We start from the raw sequence: 22,958 nt of genomic DNA on the forward strand, positions 1-22,958 counted from the left end.
CCGAATGTTAACTACGTTCTAAATATAAATGACACACATTTCTTGTTCTAAGTGGACGGTCCAGAATAATCATAACCTTATTTATATCAGTTTATATGAACAGAACAGAAAACCTTTGGAGCTATATTCGTTGCTTTGTTTTTCATAAACATCTGAATAAAAATTGTACGTAAGCTAGGGCGTTTGTAACGCAGGAACTTTTATTAAAAAGTTAATTTTAATACCTTTTCATATGTTTGAATGTCAGAAAAGAAGGGTAGCAGTATGGTTTACCTACACATTTAGATCAAAAATAAAACTTACTATGTAACCTGCAGACTATTGTCGAAATCTCTGTACAAAACATTAAACCAAATGGTAAAAAATATGGAACAGGTACTATACAGGTAAGATACAGGCTACAAGTACTAAACAAATCATTGACTGAGAAGAATCCAGCACGCCGTACGAACGTTTATCAAAACGTTATCGAGGCAGACCAAATAGCCTATACATTTAGCCGGTACAGCAACTGCTTATCTTTGCGACACGACAGTGCAACGAGCCATCGAAGCAACGAGGCAACGTCAGCCTGAGGCAGTCGCGAACCCTTTGTTCCTCAGCATGGCACGAATGGAAATCAATTTTACAGATCAATTCCAGTGAAGCCGAGCTCGACAGGCCGACAGCCAAGCCGACCTATGAATACAAGTTGCCGGATCACGAACTGACAAGCCGACTCAAAATATGGCCCTTCGTATATTTGTGGTGTAGTTAGAAATATTTCTAAGTAGATTTCCTTGTGGAAGTGAGTGTGTGTGTTACTATACGTACAGGTTTTAGATAAATTTTATCACAATACAGTATACGTAGATGATTTAATTATAATTTTTATTAACATCTTTTGGCAATCGACACGATTTTGTGTAACCTTAAAATTAATTTCCAATATTTCAGGTGAAAACTGATTCACAATTTTATGATCACAAAATCTATGATAAATTAATTACACATTTACAGAATATAATAATTATTTCTGAGTATATGATTTGTGTTTTACAATAGCCTCTACATAAATTATCAAAATATTTTCCAGCGGTTAATCACTGGAGTGAAGATACTCGGCACCAATTAGGTGTACCTATATGAAAGCAAACCGCAATGGATGGATACCAGCCCTTCATATTCCTGGCCACCCCGCATGTGAAAACAAGCGTAAGACTGATACACAGTTGATATAGGACATAGCGTAGCTCCCGCCCGCCTTATACGTAAATTAATTTTGTGCTGTGATCAGCGAAGCGTGAGCCACACGATAATCATTCCGATCTCGGCCTCGGCTCCACATATTCGCCGAATAATGCCACTATTAATCATTACCCACGTTATGGCTTATACAAATAATAACCGAATTAGTATCATATCAACTGATTCAGCTATACCCGACTACATTTTATCTACATCGTTATAACGCAACTTTTATCCTCCCCATTTATCTTGGCGAAGCGTAATAGACCTTGAAAGTTAAATATCTACTTTTTGATAGTACATCAACATCCCTTATGTAGTTTTGGAAGGAAAAAGGTCAGTCGGCGGTTTAACCGTGATCTTCGCGAAAGGTTGTCTCTTGAAAAAGAACTTTTTTACCACCGTATGTTGTCCAGTTACGCGGATACCCGATACATGGATATGGATACAAAGTTTATGCGTTCGCAACATTTCAGTGATAAATTACCTCAAATATGTTTTGTGGTCTCATGATTCGTAGAAAAACTAGTATAAAGAATAATAGATTAGTCACCGTGCGGTAACGTACCACCGAATTTAGTAAACCGTCAATTACAAATAGAGCGACGCAATACTCGAACAGCTCGCTAGAGATTTACGATTGCAATCAAACGTCAAATGGCATCATTTTTCAACATCAATATCATAGGGCGATACAGTTCGTGACACATTAATTTGGTAACGGGTGCGGAGCGAGCAAAGCTCCCGTCGCTGGTGATCGCTTTTTCATAACACGCTCCCACCGCCCGCCCCGAGTAATTCTCACAAGCTCGCGATATGCACTTAATAAATTACAAAACGGTTTCATTGAATTTCATACGCCTGCGACAAAGCTATTAAGACATTTCAGTGTCAAACCTGCGAATTGGTAACAATATAAAATACGACGCGCCGCACTGATTCAGATTTATATCCAGTACTTTTTGTTCGCTCTTTGTAATAAAACATACGTCTTCATAAATTAGCTGTGACACAAGATAAACAGAGACATATTCGCCAAGAAAAATGTATGTACCGCAAAAGAAGGTTCAGTTTAAACCGGTTATGATAAACGATTTGGCTTATTCATTTGTCTTTGTTTGTTTTATCAAAAACAATCAAAAATAAGCTGGTGTTCCGGCGTCGGTCGGCGACGCGACGGAAGCATGGGCAACGCGCAAAGCAGTGATTAACGAGCGAACCACGCCGACTTGAAAATGAACCCTATTACTTAGCCAACTTATCGTCCATCCCAAGAAAAGTGAGCTCTCTAATTGCTGACCTTTACCCGGCCAGTGGAAATTTAGCGCCTAATTATGAACAACAGTTATATCGCTAAGGAGATGAATGCGGTACGTCAAACATTTTGTCTGCGTACTCATTCATTTGGTCAGGTAAACGACCTCGCTTGCTTTCTAGTTAATTGTCGGACAAGATTTATAACCTAAGTTAAGAGTACAGCATAGAAGTTATTAATTAGGACTTATTACATTTTCTACTAGTATGATTGCGCACCTAGCAACAACCTCTTCAAACCATATGTATAGCTCGACATCTTTCAGAATACCTGACCTATTCAGAAGAAAATAAAGCACGGATTTATTGAAATACGGCGCAATTTTCATTAAAGACATGATAAATATAACTTGAATTTATTCGTGTATAAATGACCCACTTTTTATAATAATTAAGTTGGCAGATATTCGCGTAGAAACATGGCCGCCCCGGGTGGGGACGGACACAAATAATATCAGTCAATGCTTGCACGTGATTCATTACACCTGCATGGCCGTAGCCTCTTCATAAAATAACTTTACAATGTATTTATTTGAGTATGAAAGCGCCGAGCTTCGGGTACACAATACCTTTATTGCGCAAGATAAATCTTTGTTACAATCGGATTTGTTTAATATGAATATCGAATGAACAGAGCGGAGTGAGTCAGCGGTGTAGCAGTATTACTGCACTCAGCAGACGGGTTCCAACAAGCGATTACACGCCACAATTTTGTTGTCAGCTACAATACAACAGACTCATTGTGAAACCTAATTGAGTGGGTCAAAGCAAAAATACAAGAATTTGTATTACATACGTAACTACCTACATACATACATATGTATGTGCCAAGAAGACAAAAGCAGTTACCTTGTTTGGAACCAAACAATGCAGCGAAGAAACTAACCAAACATACCTATACCTAATCTTATTGTACAATGTACACTTCCTTCTATTTTCTACTCAACAGTATACGTTTTTGTACACAAACTAAATGTCGTTCATGTAATTTATTTTAATAAATTAAGACCTTTAATAAAAGTCTTTTGTAAAATGTGTAACGTTTACGTAAATGTTACCTTATTGTTAAGTGGGCTTTTAAATTCTAGAGCAGTTTAGGTCGTTTCAGATGAATACACAATCCGCTTCACTATACAATTTTTATGTCTTTTATGTACTGTAAAAAACGGTAAAAATATTGTTCCAGGTTCGAACAATGTAATAAAAAGTGAGGTGCGGTTCAAATAAAAGCAAATGTTATTTCGCGATGCACAGGTCGAGTGGATCGCGGGCCGGCCGATGCACCGCTCTTGGCTCCTTACCAAAATGTATCAAAGCTAGATTTATGTGGGGCTGCGACGAAGGCTGCGATGGTATCGGCGGGCCGCCGCGACCACGCTGCGCTCCCGCGACTACCCGATATACGTGCCGCTGTTACCTTGCCACGCGACAAGCGGCTCTTACACAATACTCTCTGAATATTCCTGGAGCCTGATGGTTCAACAATATTCTGAGATTATTTTTGAGAGCCTGTGTTTGTAACACTTTCTAGCCCAACTGATTCTTTAATTTATTTTAAGGAAGCATTATTGTGGAACAGTAGTTCAGTAGAAATAAAACAGTACCTATGCGGTACTAAAAGTTTTAATACTGTTTACCGTATTGCTTAGCCAGTGTTAAGGGCAACCGCCGCTCATTAAACCAACCTTCAATTAACCGCTACACTGTAAGTAATAAAATATTCCTTACTGCATTCAACTCCCTTTAATAATCTTAAAAATCTTTACATCTCTCTTTGGATTAATAAACTTCTTAACTGCTTATAAAAACTTCATAAAGGCGAGCGATATAACGGCTGCTATCTGGTTTTATTGGCTCAGTAATCAAGGCTTGACGTTCCGACCAGCGTTAATAATCCATTTCTATGAACATAAAACGTGAACTATAGTAAGAACCACGTTAAAAATATATCAAAGTAGAAAATTAAATACAGAATAACGTATTGTTACTATTATAGCAGAGCGTGAAATCATAAATTTCAAATATGAACGTCTTCACGCTCCTATGATCGAGAAAATAAATGGATGCACAATTTTTCGTGTTTCGTTGGGGCGTTAAATTATGCGTTTATCATTTAGGGATGTTTACAGTGGGCGCGGGGCGGGATCAAATTGAAACGACTGGAGCGCTGCCAGAGCCAGCCAAGAGAACACGCGCCTCTTCTGTACCCGGCTGCCGGCTCCCGGCTCCCGGCACACGTAGAAATAGACGCCAAGTCCGACGCATGTGTTTCTACTTAATTGATTTATTCATCGCTGACCATTTACGTAATTTTGTAGGTGGAGTTTTAGATAAAATCTTTAATTGTAACGTTTTCAAATGAGTACAAAAACCAGTTAGTCCTTCAACGAACCGTGAGAATAACTTTACTAACAAACGAACCTCCACAAAAGATAACCAGCGGCTGCCACGTGATAAACCTATTAATAACCATAGAACGAGCCAGACAATTGATGTCAATTATAAAACTATTCACTTCAGGATTCCAGGCAATTCATCCTCAATAGACATGTGACACAAACATAATATTACACTTAATGGCACCGCTAAGTACTTTCATTTAAACCGCAAATCATTCTTCATTTGTGGAATGTCAGAACGTTTTATTCGTCTCTTAATTTTTATGAAGGGGACTGAAGTCAACGTTAATAGAGGGACGTATAAAGGCTGAAATCCCAGTATCTTCGAGCGCTAATTGGAAATTTTGAAGAAATTTCTTAGGAATATGAAACGAAACCTAGACATGTCGCAGGTAACAAGATATCGTGAAGCCGAGGGTATCTCCATCATTTCCGTCAGATTGTTCCTATCGTACCGCGAACTAAGCAACACAACCCGACGCAGAATGGCACATTGATACATACTTACATACACAAACCAGTTCTCAGAATAAAGGACAGCGCTACAGAAATAACTCGGTGACCGTTCTTCGAACTTGTCTTGTCACATACGCTTACAGAGAAAAATGCAATGTTTTATCAATCCGCTGCTTGTGAAACTTGCTTCAGTACATAGTACATACTTAAATAAGTTTACGGGTACAAGAGCTTTTCCTGTGAATGTCGGACGAATGTATCGGGCACGCGTCTATGATTCATATCGATATTTCATCACGGTCCAATAAAACACTCGATACTGCAATTGCAGCGGGCGCGGGCCACCGTTCTGCTTGCCGCTTGGCTCACTTATTTGACTTTATTTGTGGCGTTTGTTTCTCGCGGCACACCCGCGTGCCCGCTCGTTGGAGCCCGTCCAACAGTTTTACACAATCATTCCACTCAACTAAGCGTTCCCATAAACACAACCCGGCGGGTATGAATTGCACAAAAAATTGGAAATAATTGCCAATTTATTGTTCGTGTTGCTTTTACGCATATCGAAATTTAATTCGTTTGGCTGAAATGTTAAATGTATGCGCGTAGTGCGCGTATACGCAGCGCGAATACAGAGTGCGTGCGTCGCGCGCCGGAACTGATGTCTATATTTGTGGCACGGAAATTCAGCCATTTAATTTTCATCCGCCGCCGACACTCCGGGAATTTGTAACATCACTTACTTAATTGAACGATAAATAAGTTAAATGCCTATCTATTTGCTTTATTCATTGCAATCATGTTTATTATCGAGCTTCTTTGAACGGTGGGACTACTTTTAACGTAGACAGTTAATTAAATAGTTGGAATAAATCCAAATAAGAGTTTTGCTTTTATCCGGGTCACCAAAGCTCTTACATGAATGATATAAAAATAGTTTTACTACAAACATAGGTACAATATTAGAACATAAATAGTCACCACAAAATAAATAACAGGTTAACCAACAGAGAATTTATTATTAAAAATAACGACAAATCTATGTGTAGACAATATTTATTGATGTTTTACGACAAATAATGAGGCGCAGAGTTCAGAGTATCAGAAACAAACAAATAGGTAAAGTGAATGAATGGATGATACCAACACCGTATTTTTTATTTGTATAAAGGGTTAATTTATTACCAGTTCCCATATAATAGAGAAACGTTGGAAGGGAAAACAAGAATCACGTTTGAACAAAACTCGTCGCGCCATTGAGGACAATGTTACGTTCATAAGAAAAGTTTAACGTACATCAGTCGACTGTTCATCTATTTGGTGCCTGCCTTTATCAGAGTGTCGGAACACCAGCTCATACTTTAGTTGAACGAGTGCCTTCGAGTATAATACCTCGGGAATGTGCGATAAGTATCGCTACCTGACACGGAGTACAGGCGCGAAGGCTCGAACATGAACACATCTACAGCGCTAAGGGAATAAGAACATAACAATATCTTGATTTTGTAGGTACTCGCTCTCGCAAATATACATACAATACAATGAGAGCTTAAACAAACAATTCTGATATATTCCGTTTCTCAAGGTAATGACGTTAAAAGTTTTTTTTTCGAAAACTGGTTATGAAATTAATGTATCCGATTTCTGAGCACTTAATTCTAACATGCCCATCAAGTATCGGTCAACTGGCCCGTAGCAGCCAAAGCATAACGATAGATAAGCAGCCCCGGCTTACGGCTAACACGAACACTACTTACATGTAAAGCGATTTAGATAAGTCGGTGAACCATTCAGAATGTTAGTATTGACAGTAACAGATAGTGTCTATTGAATATCTCTGTAATAAAAGCGATGCTGTTGGTGCACCGGTGTCGACATTGTGTCGGGGTCTCCCTCAATGTCAGCCGTAGTTCCCCTGATGCTTAAGTAATGGCCATACGATGTCATATTTGTTTTTTTTTTATATAGACTTTTTCTGATGCGCAACAGTTGGACAGCAGGTTTATAATGTTTGAGGGCTGACGGTTGTTCGTTTTTGATAACAGTTATTGGAATTTGAATGTGTATTACGAGTTGTTTAAATTTTCTGATAGGAGTATATTGGACTAGTGAATTCATTCAAAAGGAACTGTGTCAGTTTTTTTTTACAACGTCTACAGTTTTCCTCGCTCACTCTATCTCACCTAAATATTTTAAATGGATTTTTCTTCCCAGAAAATCGGTCACTTTCCTATTCTAACACTTGGTGTTACTTGACCCAACAAAACCGGTAAAGTATCACATTACCGGCCTTATCGGTTATACAGAGCAATATTTGAATACCACACTCAATAGTCTCCCGTCCTTGTAAATAAACGCTATCGGTTCCATTAGGGTCAATAATAAAGTGAAAGTAAATACATTCGACTCGTAATTTGTAACGTCGATAAACATCTCTGTCACAATGTAAGAGAATCGATATGCTTTTTATATCGATACCTTGATAACCAATTACGATTGGTTTTATAGCTCGTAGGTGTTTTTGGATTAACACGACTCGGTATTTTTATAATAAAATCTATGCAACTTATCTTAATGGGTCTACTTTAGCGTGACATAATATTTCTATTAAATAAGATTAAGACTTATATTGAGATTGTGTGTTAATGACACGGATTTATTTTATTCGGAGATATTATATGAAAATTCATGGTATAAACATGCGGATTATAACAATATTATGCAAGAGTGTTGAGTGTAACATTCCCGAGTCTTCTGCGGAAAACCTTATCATAAATGTCGACTTAAGCCGTTATATTCTTAGCCAAGGATTATGTACCGCTAAGAGCTTTTACATAATTCTGTTAGATATAATACTAAAACCGGGTTTAACGTCTAAACAAACATAAAATTGATATTGTCAGTCTATCGGCCCCGAGATGGCAATCTGTCCGTCAAGTTTTATGCCTTACGCGGGAAACGACACCTGCCCGCCGCCTCCATGCAATTTAGATGAGTTCTAAAACTTTAAATACAACGTATAATCGTATAACTCCGATGTGATGGTATTGGTGCTATGTTTAAACAGGTATGAAACAGAATTTATTATACTTTTCAATGCTTCCTGGTTTTCTATTAACTTCGTTTTATTGTAGAATTTTACCGTAATTTAATAATGGTAACGAATAAAACAGAACTAAACATATTTACAAAAAGATCTAAGTATGTTCGTCTTTAGTCAAGTAACCAATCCTTTTTTTTCCGAAGTTTGAAAAATACTATACTGAAACCGCATCAAAATTGGTTAAGCCAAACACGAGATAATCGCGCACAAACATACATACTAACAGGTCAAACTGAGAACCTTTTTTGAGGTCGGTTAAAAACATAAGAAAAACAGCTTATACTAGAGTACGTGGTGTTTTCCTAAGTTATCACATAGTATCCCGAAGTAAACGAACCTAGGTAAAATTATTTTGTAACTTATTCTTTCTGTAACGTTCATCTGAAATCAAATCAAGCGATAACAAAAATATTAAAAGGATTCATTGGACACTGCTACTTCAATTGCAATTTACACGGACATTGCAATCTTCCTTTTTAAACGCACAAAAGCGCACGAAACCGGAATGTACTCTTATTTTATACGGGCAGCCATAAATCCTAAAAAGCTATAGATTATCCATACAGCCAGAGTGCACCTGTTCTCAGTGCACTTTATATACGAAGCTATGTGCCAGATTAGGAAAAATACTATTAAAAGCATAGTGATAAAGTTCTATTTACTTTGATTCCGAAATGAAAAATAAATATATCAATTTTCATTGAATGATATTTCATGGAAATCGTTTCCCGACGCAATATAAACGAGAAGTGTTTTTAACTGATATCTGGGAAATAGAATTGTATATATTTCATTTTTATAAATCGATCTCTATTATATTCTGCTCACAATGAGTTTTGACTATGAAATGATACATTGTTTAGACTAAAAATCGATTATCAAACAGTGCATACGTTGCAATTACAACTTTCCAAACATAATACCTAGCTCTAGTATTAGAACTTGAGACGGGATATTTACCATGTTTATTAATTTCTATGAGTTTCCGATATGTCGGCACTGTTGCAAGCGCCATGATCACGGATGAACTGTTCATCCGTGATCATGGCGCGCTTTTCGAGTTCTAATACTAGTATTAGTGACCATGTCAGTTTAAAAACTTATAAAATACCCGGCTGCTCATAATTCCATCATTCATCAACATCATCTCAATCTCCACAGACAACATACACACCAACAGACATAAACACAAACGGACATACCAACTAAACGAATCACAGACAACACACCAACCAAATCTCACCAAAATCAATTCAAACTTAAAAGGGCTTTTGAATAACAAAATCAAATTAAAGTTGTATAGGTATACGTTCAATAACACATACTATAGCGCAGTTAAAGCAACGTCAGTCAACGTGAGACAGGTCTGTCAGTTCGATTTACACAAGCTCGACTTGCTTGCGACGTTACACGGCCAATAAACCTCGCTTAACACTGCAAGGAAATCCCTACACGATTCCGTACGATATTGGCTAGACTTTACTCGGTACATTATTGTAATACGTTAGTATGAAGATAGGAAAGCGATAATGTTTGTAGTGTACGACTTTTGTGACTGTTCTTAGACAAAGGGTTTAGGTTTTCGATTTACCTGTTTGGTTTGGTGTTGTGAATAGTGAGTTTGTTTGTTGAGCTTTAAGTCGAAATTGCTGAAGAGATTTTGGTGCATTTTACTACAAAGGGGCTGTAGTAATAATTATATACTTTGTTATCAGAGATAGGTGAAAGATCTGTAGAGACAATTTTAGGTTTTTATAAAGTCAATAATGAAGTTACGCTAAGTGAAATACTAAAATAGCTTTATTTCTAGTAGTATTCTAACAAAAAACTCCAACATATCCCAACGAAAACCCAAGTTATTAGGGCATGGCACATAGGTAAACAAAACAACGATTATATGAAATACACCGATATTATAGCTATTTCACTAATGTGAGGAGATGGCTAAATGTATAATTGTCATACAGACAAAACACGGCACGTCGTATACTGATAAATATAAAAATACTAACAGTTTACGCTACTCGAATTTTATAAAAACTAAAGTGCGCTCCACGTCGTGATTGTTTTCGTCTGTAGGTTCCAACATAATCGCGGCACGGGTTGCTTGCTGTGCTCAAATTAGTTAAGTAATGTGCATGCACACTTCTACAAACTGTGGCGACCATTTGACATCGGGAAGAGGGAAATTTTCAAAATAGGCTTTATTGGGGCATAGGCCTTATTTGGTTAGGGTACTATAGTAGATTTTATGCAGTTGATGTAAGTGAATTAAAAATAATTGATGGCAATTTTTTATTAATTTCTAGTAAAACGTGAATATTAAATTATTCTATTTACTTTACTTGACTAGCAAAATGGATTTTTAACAAAGTTATTGTTTAAAAATCAGAGCTTTTACGCAAATGATTTCATTGAAATAAGCAAATTGTTCTAGGAATTTTATTAGAAGGCTGCAAAGAGCACTTATTGGTGTTCGATGACAAGAAACGAGATTATAGAAGAATTCAAGAAGGAAATTAGAGCATAAAATTGTAAGACATTGGACAGAATTGTTGAACATGATTCCTGAGCTTCTAGCCAAATGCGATTTAGCGCTTGTCTACAAATAGAGTAGAAAACTATGATATGGGATTGATGTAGATTTTGACATTTGTCAGTGTCATCCTTATACATTGAGTTTTCTACTCTCTCTGTAGACAAGCGCTAACGTGGCCATTGGCTAGAGGCCATGTTCTTCTAGCAGGACAAGAAACCGGTTTTCCATCTTAATTCATAATAACTTAACTATGAAAGTAAGCCTTTAAAATACCTTAAAATTTTAAAAAGCTTTTAACAAACGTGGAAGTCAAGCACTTCAAACAACAAAGTGCTCTAACATAGAATTGTAGACGAGCATTATTTAAAATGTACGAGAAAACGACGATAAATAACACCGTTTCGTGGAACTCGTTAAATCCTAGGTAAAGCCGTGTAGTCTAGATAACTTAATTAGAGTGATTATAACGGCCGACAGCGACGTGATCATTACAACTTCAGTGGAAGGCGTCAGGTTTTCAATTCAACGCAATTGTCGGCGTTTTTAAGAGGAAACTCTGCAACTAGGTTAGTAGTAGCCTAGATTCTGGTACTTAGGTCTTGTTTCAGGCTATTCGGAATAGCTTTTATGAAGTATTTTGTACTTAGTAGCTGCATGTGAAATGGATTGGCATTGGTCTTTGATTGATATGTATTTTATGTCTACAGTCATACATAGTAAGCATGATTCGATTTATTTTCGTCTAACCTTGGGAATTCCTCAGTTCTTATTGGTCCTAGGTGCTATTTGTAGCAGTAGCGACAACATACAAAAAATTCAACTTCCTGATCTATAAAAAAATAGAAGCATATAAATAAACAGTCTGTATTTCGACAATACAAGAATGTGTACAAAACATTCCTACACGACAATACCTAAAAGGCTGGTATTAAAAAAAATCCTTCTATTGACGAACACTTTGGATTTAAGAGTTTTCTGGTTACCGCAAACTCTTTAACGGTTCAAAGCTGAACCTTCATGTTTCCGGAATACATTAATCTCTATTTATAGTCCAAGCACTCAACCGTTCTATGGTTCTACTGTTTATGACACCAAACAATTTTAACTGTTTTCTATTAGGGGTTCTTTTGTGGAGCTTGTTTGGAGTTTCTGCATATTATGATACTATTCACACTAAAATAGCAAGGATCTGAATGGGACACAAAGATAGATTAATCATTTTAAACTTACACACTAGGCTACATGTTACCTTTTAAACAATATGTAATGCCCACTTTGATATAATTAGGTATTTATAGTTCGATGAATCAGAAACCGACGCAATAAGCCCGTATAAACACATAACAAGAACATAACCTGCACATCGGAGCATGAATAAGCAAGCCGTGAGAACAAAACATGGAGATATGCTCAAAGCAACGAGCATGATCCGCCGTCCAAAGATAATTCGGTAAGCGATACCTGTGGGTGTAGCGAGCATAGCGGTACCGCGGTACGGCATGCGGGCCAGCGAGGTACGGTACGAGTAAATAGGTTTATATTAAATAGCGATAACATCGCTCGCTGTCAGAACGATTGCCGGCCTCTCGCCGATGGGACCACACGCCAGGCGGGGGCGACCGACTAACGCGAACATTACTCTTGTTGCCACACTCTGTTTAGCTAAAATCACCCTCTGAACGACGTGTAATGCTCCGTAAAGTAATTGTGGGTAACAAGTACCTGTTTAGGCTTCTAAAATAAAAGTAAACGGCCGAAAGGGAAACGTAACGAACTTTTGTTTTGGATTAACGTTACTTTTGCTCCTGGCCTTTTCCCAACTAGGTTGTGGTCGGCGTTGAGTTTCAACGGTTTTGGCTTCAGTATCATACACACAAGTGCCTAACTACATCGTCTAACAATTAGAAATTTTGTAAAAAGAAACTATTTAGGTATTATTGTCAGAAGGTATTCTAAAATATCTTTGAAATTAAACATAAATCCCTCACTAATCCAATCCACACACTAAATTGCGGACTGTATGCATGGCGTCAGCATTACACAACAAATCATTAATGGCAGTATTATCATATCGAGTCCAGCATAATTTCTCCGAGCACCATTACCGATAAATAGAGCTTTCACATTATAACTCAGCTTAGTTCTAGACCACAGGAAAATGTGCTGCAAAATTGTGTAACAATACTTTACCGTTAAATTCTAACAGCCAGGTACTGTAAGCAGCTAAGCATGCTCCCGCTTAACTTTGTCGATAGGCGATAAATTAAGTTAGGTGCCAGTGCGCACTACATTCTACTTCTAACAAATTTCGCTACACTATCTTCATCGCTAACCACTACATTATAATCTTCGTAGCATGTAAATTAAGTCATAAATAAAAGAAAAAAACGGCGAACGCAGACATGCGTGCCTAGCCTAATAGCCACGACCATTAAGATACATTCTATTGGAATGATGTAGCACGTTATAATAAAAACTGTTGGGCATAGCTTATGCTTCGATTATGTTGGCTCGTTTATTACTTAATTTAGCCAAGTGCAGGGTTGCCAACTGTTAAGTGGCGAGCCAAATGATAAAGGTCACGAATTCGCATTTTTTATTTTGTTACTACAATGTTTAAACGCTTTTGATTTTTTGTGAGTTTTGGTGTGAATAATATTTCTCTTTACCTACTTTAAATTCTGAAGTTTATTAAACTTTTATCAGTACTTTATTTGTATTAAAATTTTAGTTATGTCAAGTTATTTATATTTAAAAACGAAGTGATAATTATTCCAAATAGAATAGACATAAAACAAAGCCGTTATACAATCGAGTTCAGATCAGCCCTAGCTAAAAGGAGCTCGAGTCGATTACCTGCGCGGGCGCACGCTGAACCGGTTCGCATGATCCTCCGCCCCTCACCTTCGCACCGCGCCCCCTAGCACCCATCGTGCATAATATTTTTTGCTCCACAATCCACAGAAAGGGGCCCCTTCGTTAACTGTGAGAAGTAAGCTCCTTACAATAAGATACGAGTATTACAAATACTTGCCCTTTGTAAAGATATTTAAGGATGTTTAACAGCATTTCGATTCATAAAACTTTATTCAGCTTAAATCGGGTGCATTCATTCTTTGAACAATCAATGGACGTTCCATAGTTCCAGTATGACATTGACATCATCTTTATTCCGATGCAATAAATATCGTTTTTGTGCTACCGGTGTGCTGACTGACCGCGGCCGTAACTCAAACAGGAGAATAGCTACTGAGTTACTGAACAATAAAACTATCAAGACATTGTGTAATTGTTGTGCTACACATAACCACAGATTATTATCTTAATCCGTTGAAACGTCTATAATTGGAATGTGGTTTTTTCTCTCTGTCAATTTACCTCCGTGATTCCACCAATTAGCCATGCAAAGTTATATTTAAATGTGGAACCGTTTAATTTGACTTTATGACATAATTAACATATCTACGGCATTCTTTTATACCGTTTAATTACCAGATTATATTATCTGATTAATATCTAAAACATTTAGCAAATGAATAGATAAAGTTAAAGTTTATTTTTCCAGAAAAACGTTACAAACTTTTTAAAATTAACGGTTTCGAACCAAAGTCTTCCGTCCGTTCGATATAATTTTTTTGAATTTTGAATGCACTCCAACCGACATTTCTTTTTTATTAGGAATACATTTTAATGGTAAAGAAGAATACATATTTTGCTGTCTACGTCTGTAGACGAAATAATATTCAGATGAGATCAAACTTTTTAATATAGTGCGTTCTTAACGTTCGCTGACGCGTCGCCCCGGAATGCTTGCTTCGTGCTAATAACGCCAATTGTCCTTCCAATGTCCAAAAAGAATTCGGAAATGAATCGTAGTGAAATTAAATGTATTTTAAACACGAAACAGACTTTCTACACAGTTAGTAAAGTGAATAAACTTAAAATAACATGAGTTTATAAGATGTTATACTAAAAAAAAAACATTTTCTTTGGTTTACAAACTGTCTCTAGATGACTGTGGTTATTTTGTTGTTACTTTGTCGTATTACAACTTTGTTTAAATTTAGTCTTGAATTTACAACTTAGTTACTTTTAACAAACTATCACGAGAAGAGGAGAAATGTCTTAGTTGAAAAACTTTCAAATAGTCACCATTTATATGAAATTTAGATAAGGTGTCCTCTCCAATGTCCACTAAAAGGTACTTTGACTAAATTCCTCATTTTATTCCAAGTATACGTACAGATAAAAAATGTGATACATAAAGAATTCCGACTGGATTTCCCCAGAATAGGTTTGTTTACAGTTTTTCGTATCTTTTTATTCATTTATGGTGTTTTTACGATTGTAGGAGAGGGTAAATGGTTGGTTGAGTGTTCGTGTGTGCTTCCCGTTCGGTGCCGGGGCCCGGGCAGCCCGCTGTGGATCGACAGCACACAAACATAAGTTCGCGTGACTCTATCGAGCAAAGAACATGGCACAACTTTTATGTTACCGACTCACATTCAACTGATGAGCTTATAGCCGATTATCTCTTCAACTCATATGCGATATCCTAAATTGTAAACTAAATCCGTTTTATTTTACTCTAAAGTTCAAACACAAATCATTTCTCTTAGGCTTAAATAAATATTAGGAATTTAATTTAATTCAAAGTAAGTTAAACCATACTCAAAAGTTTCGAGCGCCTAGTTCAACGTTCATAAGAATGTTGTATTAAATAAAAAGTTTTATGAGTCAGTTTACGTCTCTTATATGACTCAAATACGTAAGAGTTGCAGCAGTTATCTACAGAATACTTTAAACATCCAAACGTCTTCGGTAAATATTTAAACTTGTAATGATGTCGTATCTGGCCGTCCCACATAATGCTGTGACTAATTGCCTCGGCCAGTGAACTGCGTGTAGTCTAGTTACTCACCTGAATAAAAACTCTTTTGACTGTTTGTAACTAAAGTTGTGTGGCTAAGGTAATGATGACTCACCTCTGTGGTGCCTCACGCGGTGATGCGACACAGGCCGGCAGCACGGCTGCTCCTGGTACGCAGTCCAGGAGTCAGCCAGCACCGACGCCAGCACCACCCACAGCACCCCAGCTGTCCATTGTCCACTAGCACCCATCGTACACGCCGCGGCTCTACCCAACGCACATCTAGACCGCACACACTAACTACACGTTCTCCCACACGAGCATAGTTCCTCGCATCAGTCCATACAGTGCTCCTACAACTACTGCTATCCTCAAGTCAACAAAAGATACCGGAAAACTTCAATGTTTATCTGTTTACATTACGCGCAACTAAACCGAAATCGGAGAGATTATTCTTCCGTTCAGATCATTCGAGTTGAACGGACTTGTGTGATTAATCACCGCAGTCGAGCCGCGAGCCTGTTATCTCATATCGAGTTATAATCTGTTCGTGAGGGTTTACTTCGTTCGGTTCGCTTGATTTATTAGTTGTTAAAGAAGTACGCCACGATCGTCGTAACGCAGCGTCGTCGGCGGGCGACAAGCGTGACGTGCGCCACCGGCATCGCAGCGATGAGAACTGAAAATGTTTCGCGTGGCCGAACCGGCCCGGCTGGAACCGGCACGCGCGAGACAACAGCCGAGCCGAGGCTTGCCGCCGCCTCTGCCGCCGCTCCGCGAGCAACAAGGATGGCACGATCGCGGACACTGAGACCCGCGAAAGCTCCAAACGAATGAAAAAGCCCGCTCCACTCGTTTAAGGAAAAGTTGTAAGTTAAAAAGTTTTGATAATTTTGCCGATCCGGAGCCGCCTGAATTGTTGCGGGGGAGATTTGACTGCGCATTGACCCTCGGTGTCGTTACGAACATATTGTAACGGAGGGATGACCCCTGATATAAATTTACCTAATTTATGTTTTTGTTAGGATACGCACGAAGAACTTTTATGTCTGTAGGCACGCGAAAGGAAGTCGGCAGTTTATTTTTTGTATGTTTATTAATAAGTAGCCTAGTAGAGCCGGAGCGTATGAGTCACGGCGTCGCGTGGCATAAATAATAGACAACTGTAAACAAGGCATCACGAAATCTTCACAGATCCAGAACTCGCATTATTTATGCAATTATCTCGTTATTTATGTCCATACGGAGATTTAAATTAAGTCCTTACAGATCATTTCATATAACTGTGCCCGCTAAATCTATGTAAGTATATTAATGGATGAGTTGTAAATCAGAGACATTAAATTTTGAAATAGGCAAACCGGTGGACGAATATAATTTACAACGGGTGAAAATACGAGTATCCACGTACTCCCCACCGGATCCTCGTCCCAGAGGATCTCGGCGGATGTGGCGGTACAAGTCAGCAGATTGGGATGGGATGCGATCCTTTTTTGCATCCTATCCTTGGCGGCCTGTCTGCTTCTCTACTGAAGACCCGTCAGCTTGTGCGGATGCCATAACAGGGGTGTTCGGGGCATGGAATACTACATTCCATTCTCTGACGCGACATCTTTCGGTGGGACTCGTCCATGGTTCGATGCCGACTGCAGACGTGCTGAAGCGCGAAAGCATGCGGCATACTTGGCATGGGCGGATGCCAGGCGTCGTAAGGCCCAGAGAGACACTCTTCAGAGGAAGAGAGCCTATAACAGGGCTGCCAAGTCATGCAAAAAGGCATTACGGATGGCCCGGTTCAACCACATTGGCCGAATAGGGAACAAACTGGCTTCTTACCCAGCGGGTAGTAAAGCATTCTGGTCCCTGGCCAAGGCGGTTGAATCGAACTTCTGCCGCCCTTCACTCCCACCTCTCCTGGGGCCTAACGGGACGCTGGCACACACCGCGGTAGAGAAGGCAAACCTGTTTGCTTCTCTATTTGCGGAATCTTCACTTGATCTGGTTTCTCACGTATGCGAACGAAAATGTCGAAAATTCGCGTCGCTAAATCTATGTAAGTATATTAATGGATGAGTTGTAAATCAGAAACATTAAATTTTGAAATAGGCAAACCGGTGGACGAATATAATTTACAACGGGTGAAAATACGAGTAGCCATACTATGTGTATAGAGGACGTTAGGTAAAAGCTCTGCGAACTATCTGTTCCAAGAACATAAATAATTAAATAAGATAGCGTAAATACGTAATAGGTAAACATAAATATCATAAATCCAAGTGGAGTCTAGTAATAAGTTTTCAGACAACTTAATAAATAACTATTTATCGAGTTTAAGTTTGAGCTGACCGTGATTAAGGGTAGTAGGGTTAGCTTTATCAATTACTCAGGCTCTCTGCGGAGGCTCTGTACCCTCCGAGCCTGAAAGTGCTGCGCCCCTCTCGCCTTTAATTAATCTTAAATAACTTAATTATACCAGATACCCTTTAGCATAATTCGATTAATACTTTATTAGTCGCACCACATTGCTGCAACTAATGGGCACACATTACTCACCACGTACAGTCCCACAATGTACGACACACGGAACCACGACCCGCCGATATAAAAGTAACTTATGCAAAAGTAAGAACATTTGGGATTCAGCGGGTACATTCATAAGATGAACGGAGATATCTTAAACGTCGCGGCCCCATTTTCATCAGTTCTTCAAGTTTTTCAATAAAAACTTTCGAAGGCGTCCGATTTACATACGGTATGGATTCATTTATTTTCCAAAAAGATTTTTCGCGTAAAAGTGAAGAAGGTTTTCGGTATCCATTAGAGGAGAAAGGTCGCTCTCGAGTCGCTCCCACCAAGTGGCCCACACCGGCCCATCGGCCACTCCAATTACAATATTTTAAATGCCATTTTTGATAAAACCCTCGGCCCTCCTCTTGAATCAATACTTAGTTCCACTTTATTAATTACGTCGTTCGTCACCTACCTGACACAGATTTGAGAATACAGCGCGGAGATATTCGTGACGTAATTCTAAAATTTATTGTCCACATTTTGTCGAGCAAACTTGTGTGTTGACAGGATTTTGTAAACATTTATACAATCAGCAACTATTGAACTAATTTATGTCCACAACTATATCTGCATCAAATTATAATAGTAAATATTTTATTAAAACATGGTTAATGTTATACAATTATATAGATTTTTATGCATCAATATTTGGCATATAAACTCACGGATTAAAGATTAAACAAAATTTTATTAAAAAATATGTTACTTAGATATTTTTGGAATTTTTAAAGCAATTAGTGCCAATACTCGATGTATACGATTAAACTCAATTTTACGCCGACACGAGATTAATGGATTGGAGAGTGTTAAAAATATGTTATATGCAAAACTCTTTAAAAAATATCCATTACATTGCGATGTATACTTTAGTACAACTATACATCATTTCGCACTTGATAAGATCGAACACCTGCCAATAAAAGAGATGCAAAGCCTTTGAAATGATGCTGTGTCACGGCGATCTGTAACATACGAATAGGGAGCACGATAAGATCCACACATCGTAACCTTTTTGTGATCGCAGTCGGTGCAACTCTACTCACTATGGACCACCTTTCAGGTCACACAAGAAACTAGCAGAGCCACTTCCAATTGTTCGCAAACACGTACTTTACAAAAAGAACAGTTTTCATATGCTAAACTAACAGCATAAATAGCAACTATCGACAGTCGACCGGCGACTAGCGAACTTACAAGACTGGTCGTTGTCCTTACACGTTTGTTATTTTGTCACGTCTATGTAGGTACCCACGACAACATAATACGAACATAAAGCAAAATAACACGCGTATATCGTAAAACACGCTGTATAAACTGTGTATAAAGTTGTACTGGGAGTTTAATACATTCAATTTGTTTTCAGCCGCGGTTTCAACGCCAATACCGACATAATTGTGCAACCATAAACAATGGAACAATGATCACTGCTGCCGGTTGCATACGCTCCTGTTAGATATACGATGTTGTTAAATAGCGCACATTATCCACTACTGTGTGCTCTGGTTCCAGCAATAGCCGGGAATAAAGGTTAGCCATTATTGTTAAAGCTGACAGGCTAATATTCAATGTACGATAGAGTCAGGACAATCACGTCTAATGTACATACTGGCTCAGGTAAAACAATGCAGTCATATGAAGTCGTGGTATCTATTAACTACCTCAACAACATGATATTATGAAGGAATGCACATTACCATTTGATCTACGCTCAACAATATAAAAACTCGGAAGAAATCAAAGTGAGCAGTCGTTCCTGATGGCCAACATTTGTCTTGAGATACGTGACTATTTATTGTGCGGAGATCAATCATTCACAAACTGCAAACGGTCTCATCACGAAGCAGATGCGGGGAGGCGTGCCTCTGGTTCTGGACGAGCCAGCAGGGGATCAAGCGGAGTCGGGGGGCGGGACATAATTGATGAAGTCGACGCAAGACCTCGCCGCGGTTAATCTCCACCCAGCCACCTTCGACAGGACAAACTTTATCTACTCCCAAGACGACGCAGAGGTCGTAGCTTAATTTTTTTCTCGGAATGAGAAAAAGTATTAACACTTTATATTTCCATCACGACGACAAATTATCTGTGTACAAACTGCGGGAGAGCCTAAAAGAATGACTGTACATTAAACTACTTTTACCAAACAATTTTAACGCTGAAAAGCTCACGCATTACAATCAATTTTACAGTTTTTGATGTAACCAAGAGGACAAAGGCCGACATGTATCTGCTTAGAATGAAAGCAGACATTCATTAAATACTTCAGAAGCTCATTACTGCACCGAACGTTCGCTATTCAGTCGCATACGCTAAACAATCGCCGCCGACAATCCGTCATCATTTAACGGTCCATTGTGCTCTTGCATTCCCAATTATAATTAAAATCATTTTTGCACCACAATGCCAATTAAAACGCTATTGAAGAACTAGGCACCATGACCATATACAAAACAAAGAGCTGCTTAGGTGCTCATTTTCTAAATTATGTATGCTTTCATATAAGATAATTAAAACAAATGAGATTCGATAACAAAGGCTTGGTGTTGGCCCGCTTGCATAAGAATAAAAGATAATTTTTAGAATAATGCTATAGAGGTGCGTTAGAGTTGCAGTTAACGATATTTACATGACTAATGGCCAACAATTTTACATAAAAGTGCAAAAGCGAGTGAACTTAGGCACACCACACCAGTGAAGTGGTCCAATTTGCATGTTTTATGCAAGCGGCGAGTGATGCCGCCGCGGACACTGCACGCGCATACAGGCTCTTTGAAATTTTTATATGCTGTTCCCACAAATCGGACGTCGCTGCATTTTATGAGGAAGCGCGCTCTGTAACCATGTTGTCCAGTTGTATTGCTCTTTTTACTGTTGTTTTACAGTTTAACAATAAATATGTAGAAAAGCTTTGATTGTGGAACCCGCGGGAATATTGCTGACTTTGTTCCATCACACGTATTTTAATTAAAAAGGAATAACCATTTTTTTACAGTATTCTATGACACTTGTGCATAAAATCATAGTGATAATTTATTGCTAACCTTTTCAGGAATTCCGCGATTGACCTATTCTAACGGTAGCTTACCCAATAGTAATCGGAAATGGTCCGTTCTTCTTACATTTACTTATGCAGTAAACTAAACGACGTCGGATGTCACAGTACGTTCTGTGATTCCCGGTATTTTGTTTTATATTTACCCGTGTCGGTAATCGAGAGCCATGCACGGTTGGAACAACCAACTTTTACAGAGAAACCATCGCATGAATGCAGCACTAGCTAAATTGCATTGTTCGTTTTATTGCAAGTGCGGATGGCGTAGCTCTCGCCAGAATTATTTACTATGTAACAGCACATGCACTTTATTCCATCCGTCGATTTTAGTATTGAAATCTTTCGTTTTATTCGTGTTAAATTCTCTTTTAGTATTTACACCGTATTCAACTGTGGCACAGTTTAAACGTATTAAGTATGGAGAGCGACGTCCTATATTGTGTTACCTTTTGTTTCGAGCTGCAAGTAATTTATGTAGGTCCGAAGTATGTCGAACAATCTCGAAGGTGGGTCGGCATTATGTTATATGTAAGAAGACGGCGGCTTGGTGTTCCACCCACATTAATGAACTAATGTAACTAAGTGACCGTGGCTTCTCATTAATAATTGAATCACGCAAGGGTTCATTTCAGACGGGATGCTTAATGAGACAGGTACGCAACGAACTTCATGACACCGTCTCATGATGATGGACCGGACTAGGTCATGACACACATGTCAACGTTAGTTTACAAGCGTGAGTAACGCGCATTGCTTGTACGCAAATGGGATTTGACAATAATATATTAATCCGTGCACACAATTACATGTACCTAATGTAATTATATAAAACCACACGCTTGCTACACAACAACAATCATTGTTGAACCGAAAAGATGTTTCGCTCAGAGAATTAGTATTAGGCATTAGCGAGAAACACATTTCGTCAATCCTTTTTTCTGTAATGGAAAACAATAAAAAATAAGACCGCCTCGGTAAATATTTTGGTGGAAAATATAAGTCTTTTCCTAGACAGCAATTTACTTTTTCGCGTCTGCGGGAATGGAATGCTGAAAAAGCTTAACTTTGACCGACATTCCATTGTCGGTCAAGGTCGTGAGGCTCGGAGGAGACAGCCCTCTTATCTGGAGTTCAAAATCTACACCCCGTAGATTAAATTAGTTTTTCAAGTTTTTTTAATGTCCCTTTCTAACGTCGTGGAAATTGTATTTTATAGCACCTACTAAAAAAGTTATTCTCGGAAATTCAAATTTATTTAGAAAAGCCTGTGAACATTATACACGTTATACATACCTATGTAGTTTTTACAGAAAATTATGAGCCTAATTTATATCTACCACGAGTTATTTTATTAGTCCCAATATGTTATAAGGAAAAGGACTACGGCAATACACCGGACTCATACATTATACCTAATTTTCCAATAACAC

At 38.3% G+C, this 22,958-nt stretch overlaps 1 protein-coding gene across 3 annotated transcripts in view; it reads right to left on the reverse strand.

Moving 5' to 3' along the window:
- Nucleotides 1–16,709, reverse strand: part of LOC118263356 (semaphorin-2A-like) — a 60,053-nt gene extending 43,344 nt beyond the window's left edge. For 2 of the 3 annotated variants that reach the window (XM_050705612.1, XM_050705613.1), the window contains exon 1: nt 16,021–16,686. In XM_050705612.1, coding sequence (XP_050561569.1) covers nt 16,021–16,156 — 136 coding nt within the window. In that variant the 5' untranslated portion in view covers nt 16,157–16,686. Of the gene's footprint in view, nt 1–16,020 lie in introns of all 3 variants that reach the window. The other variant, XM_050705614.1, reaches the window with a different exon arrangement.
- Between the last annotated feature and the right edge of the window lie 6,249 nt (nt 16,710–22,958).

This window comes from Spodoptera frugiperda, chromosome 27, assembly GCF_023101765.2.
Source record: "Spodoptera frugiperda isolate SF20-4 chromosome 27, AGI-APGP_CSIRO_Sfru_2.0, whole genome shotgun sequence".
In the NCBI taxonomy this organism is placed as follows: Eukaryota; Metazoa; Arthropoda; class Insecta; order Lepidoptera; family Noctuidae; genus Spodoptera; species Spodoptera frugiperda.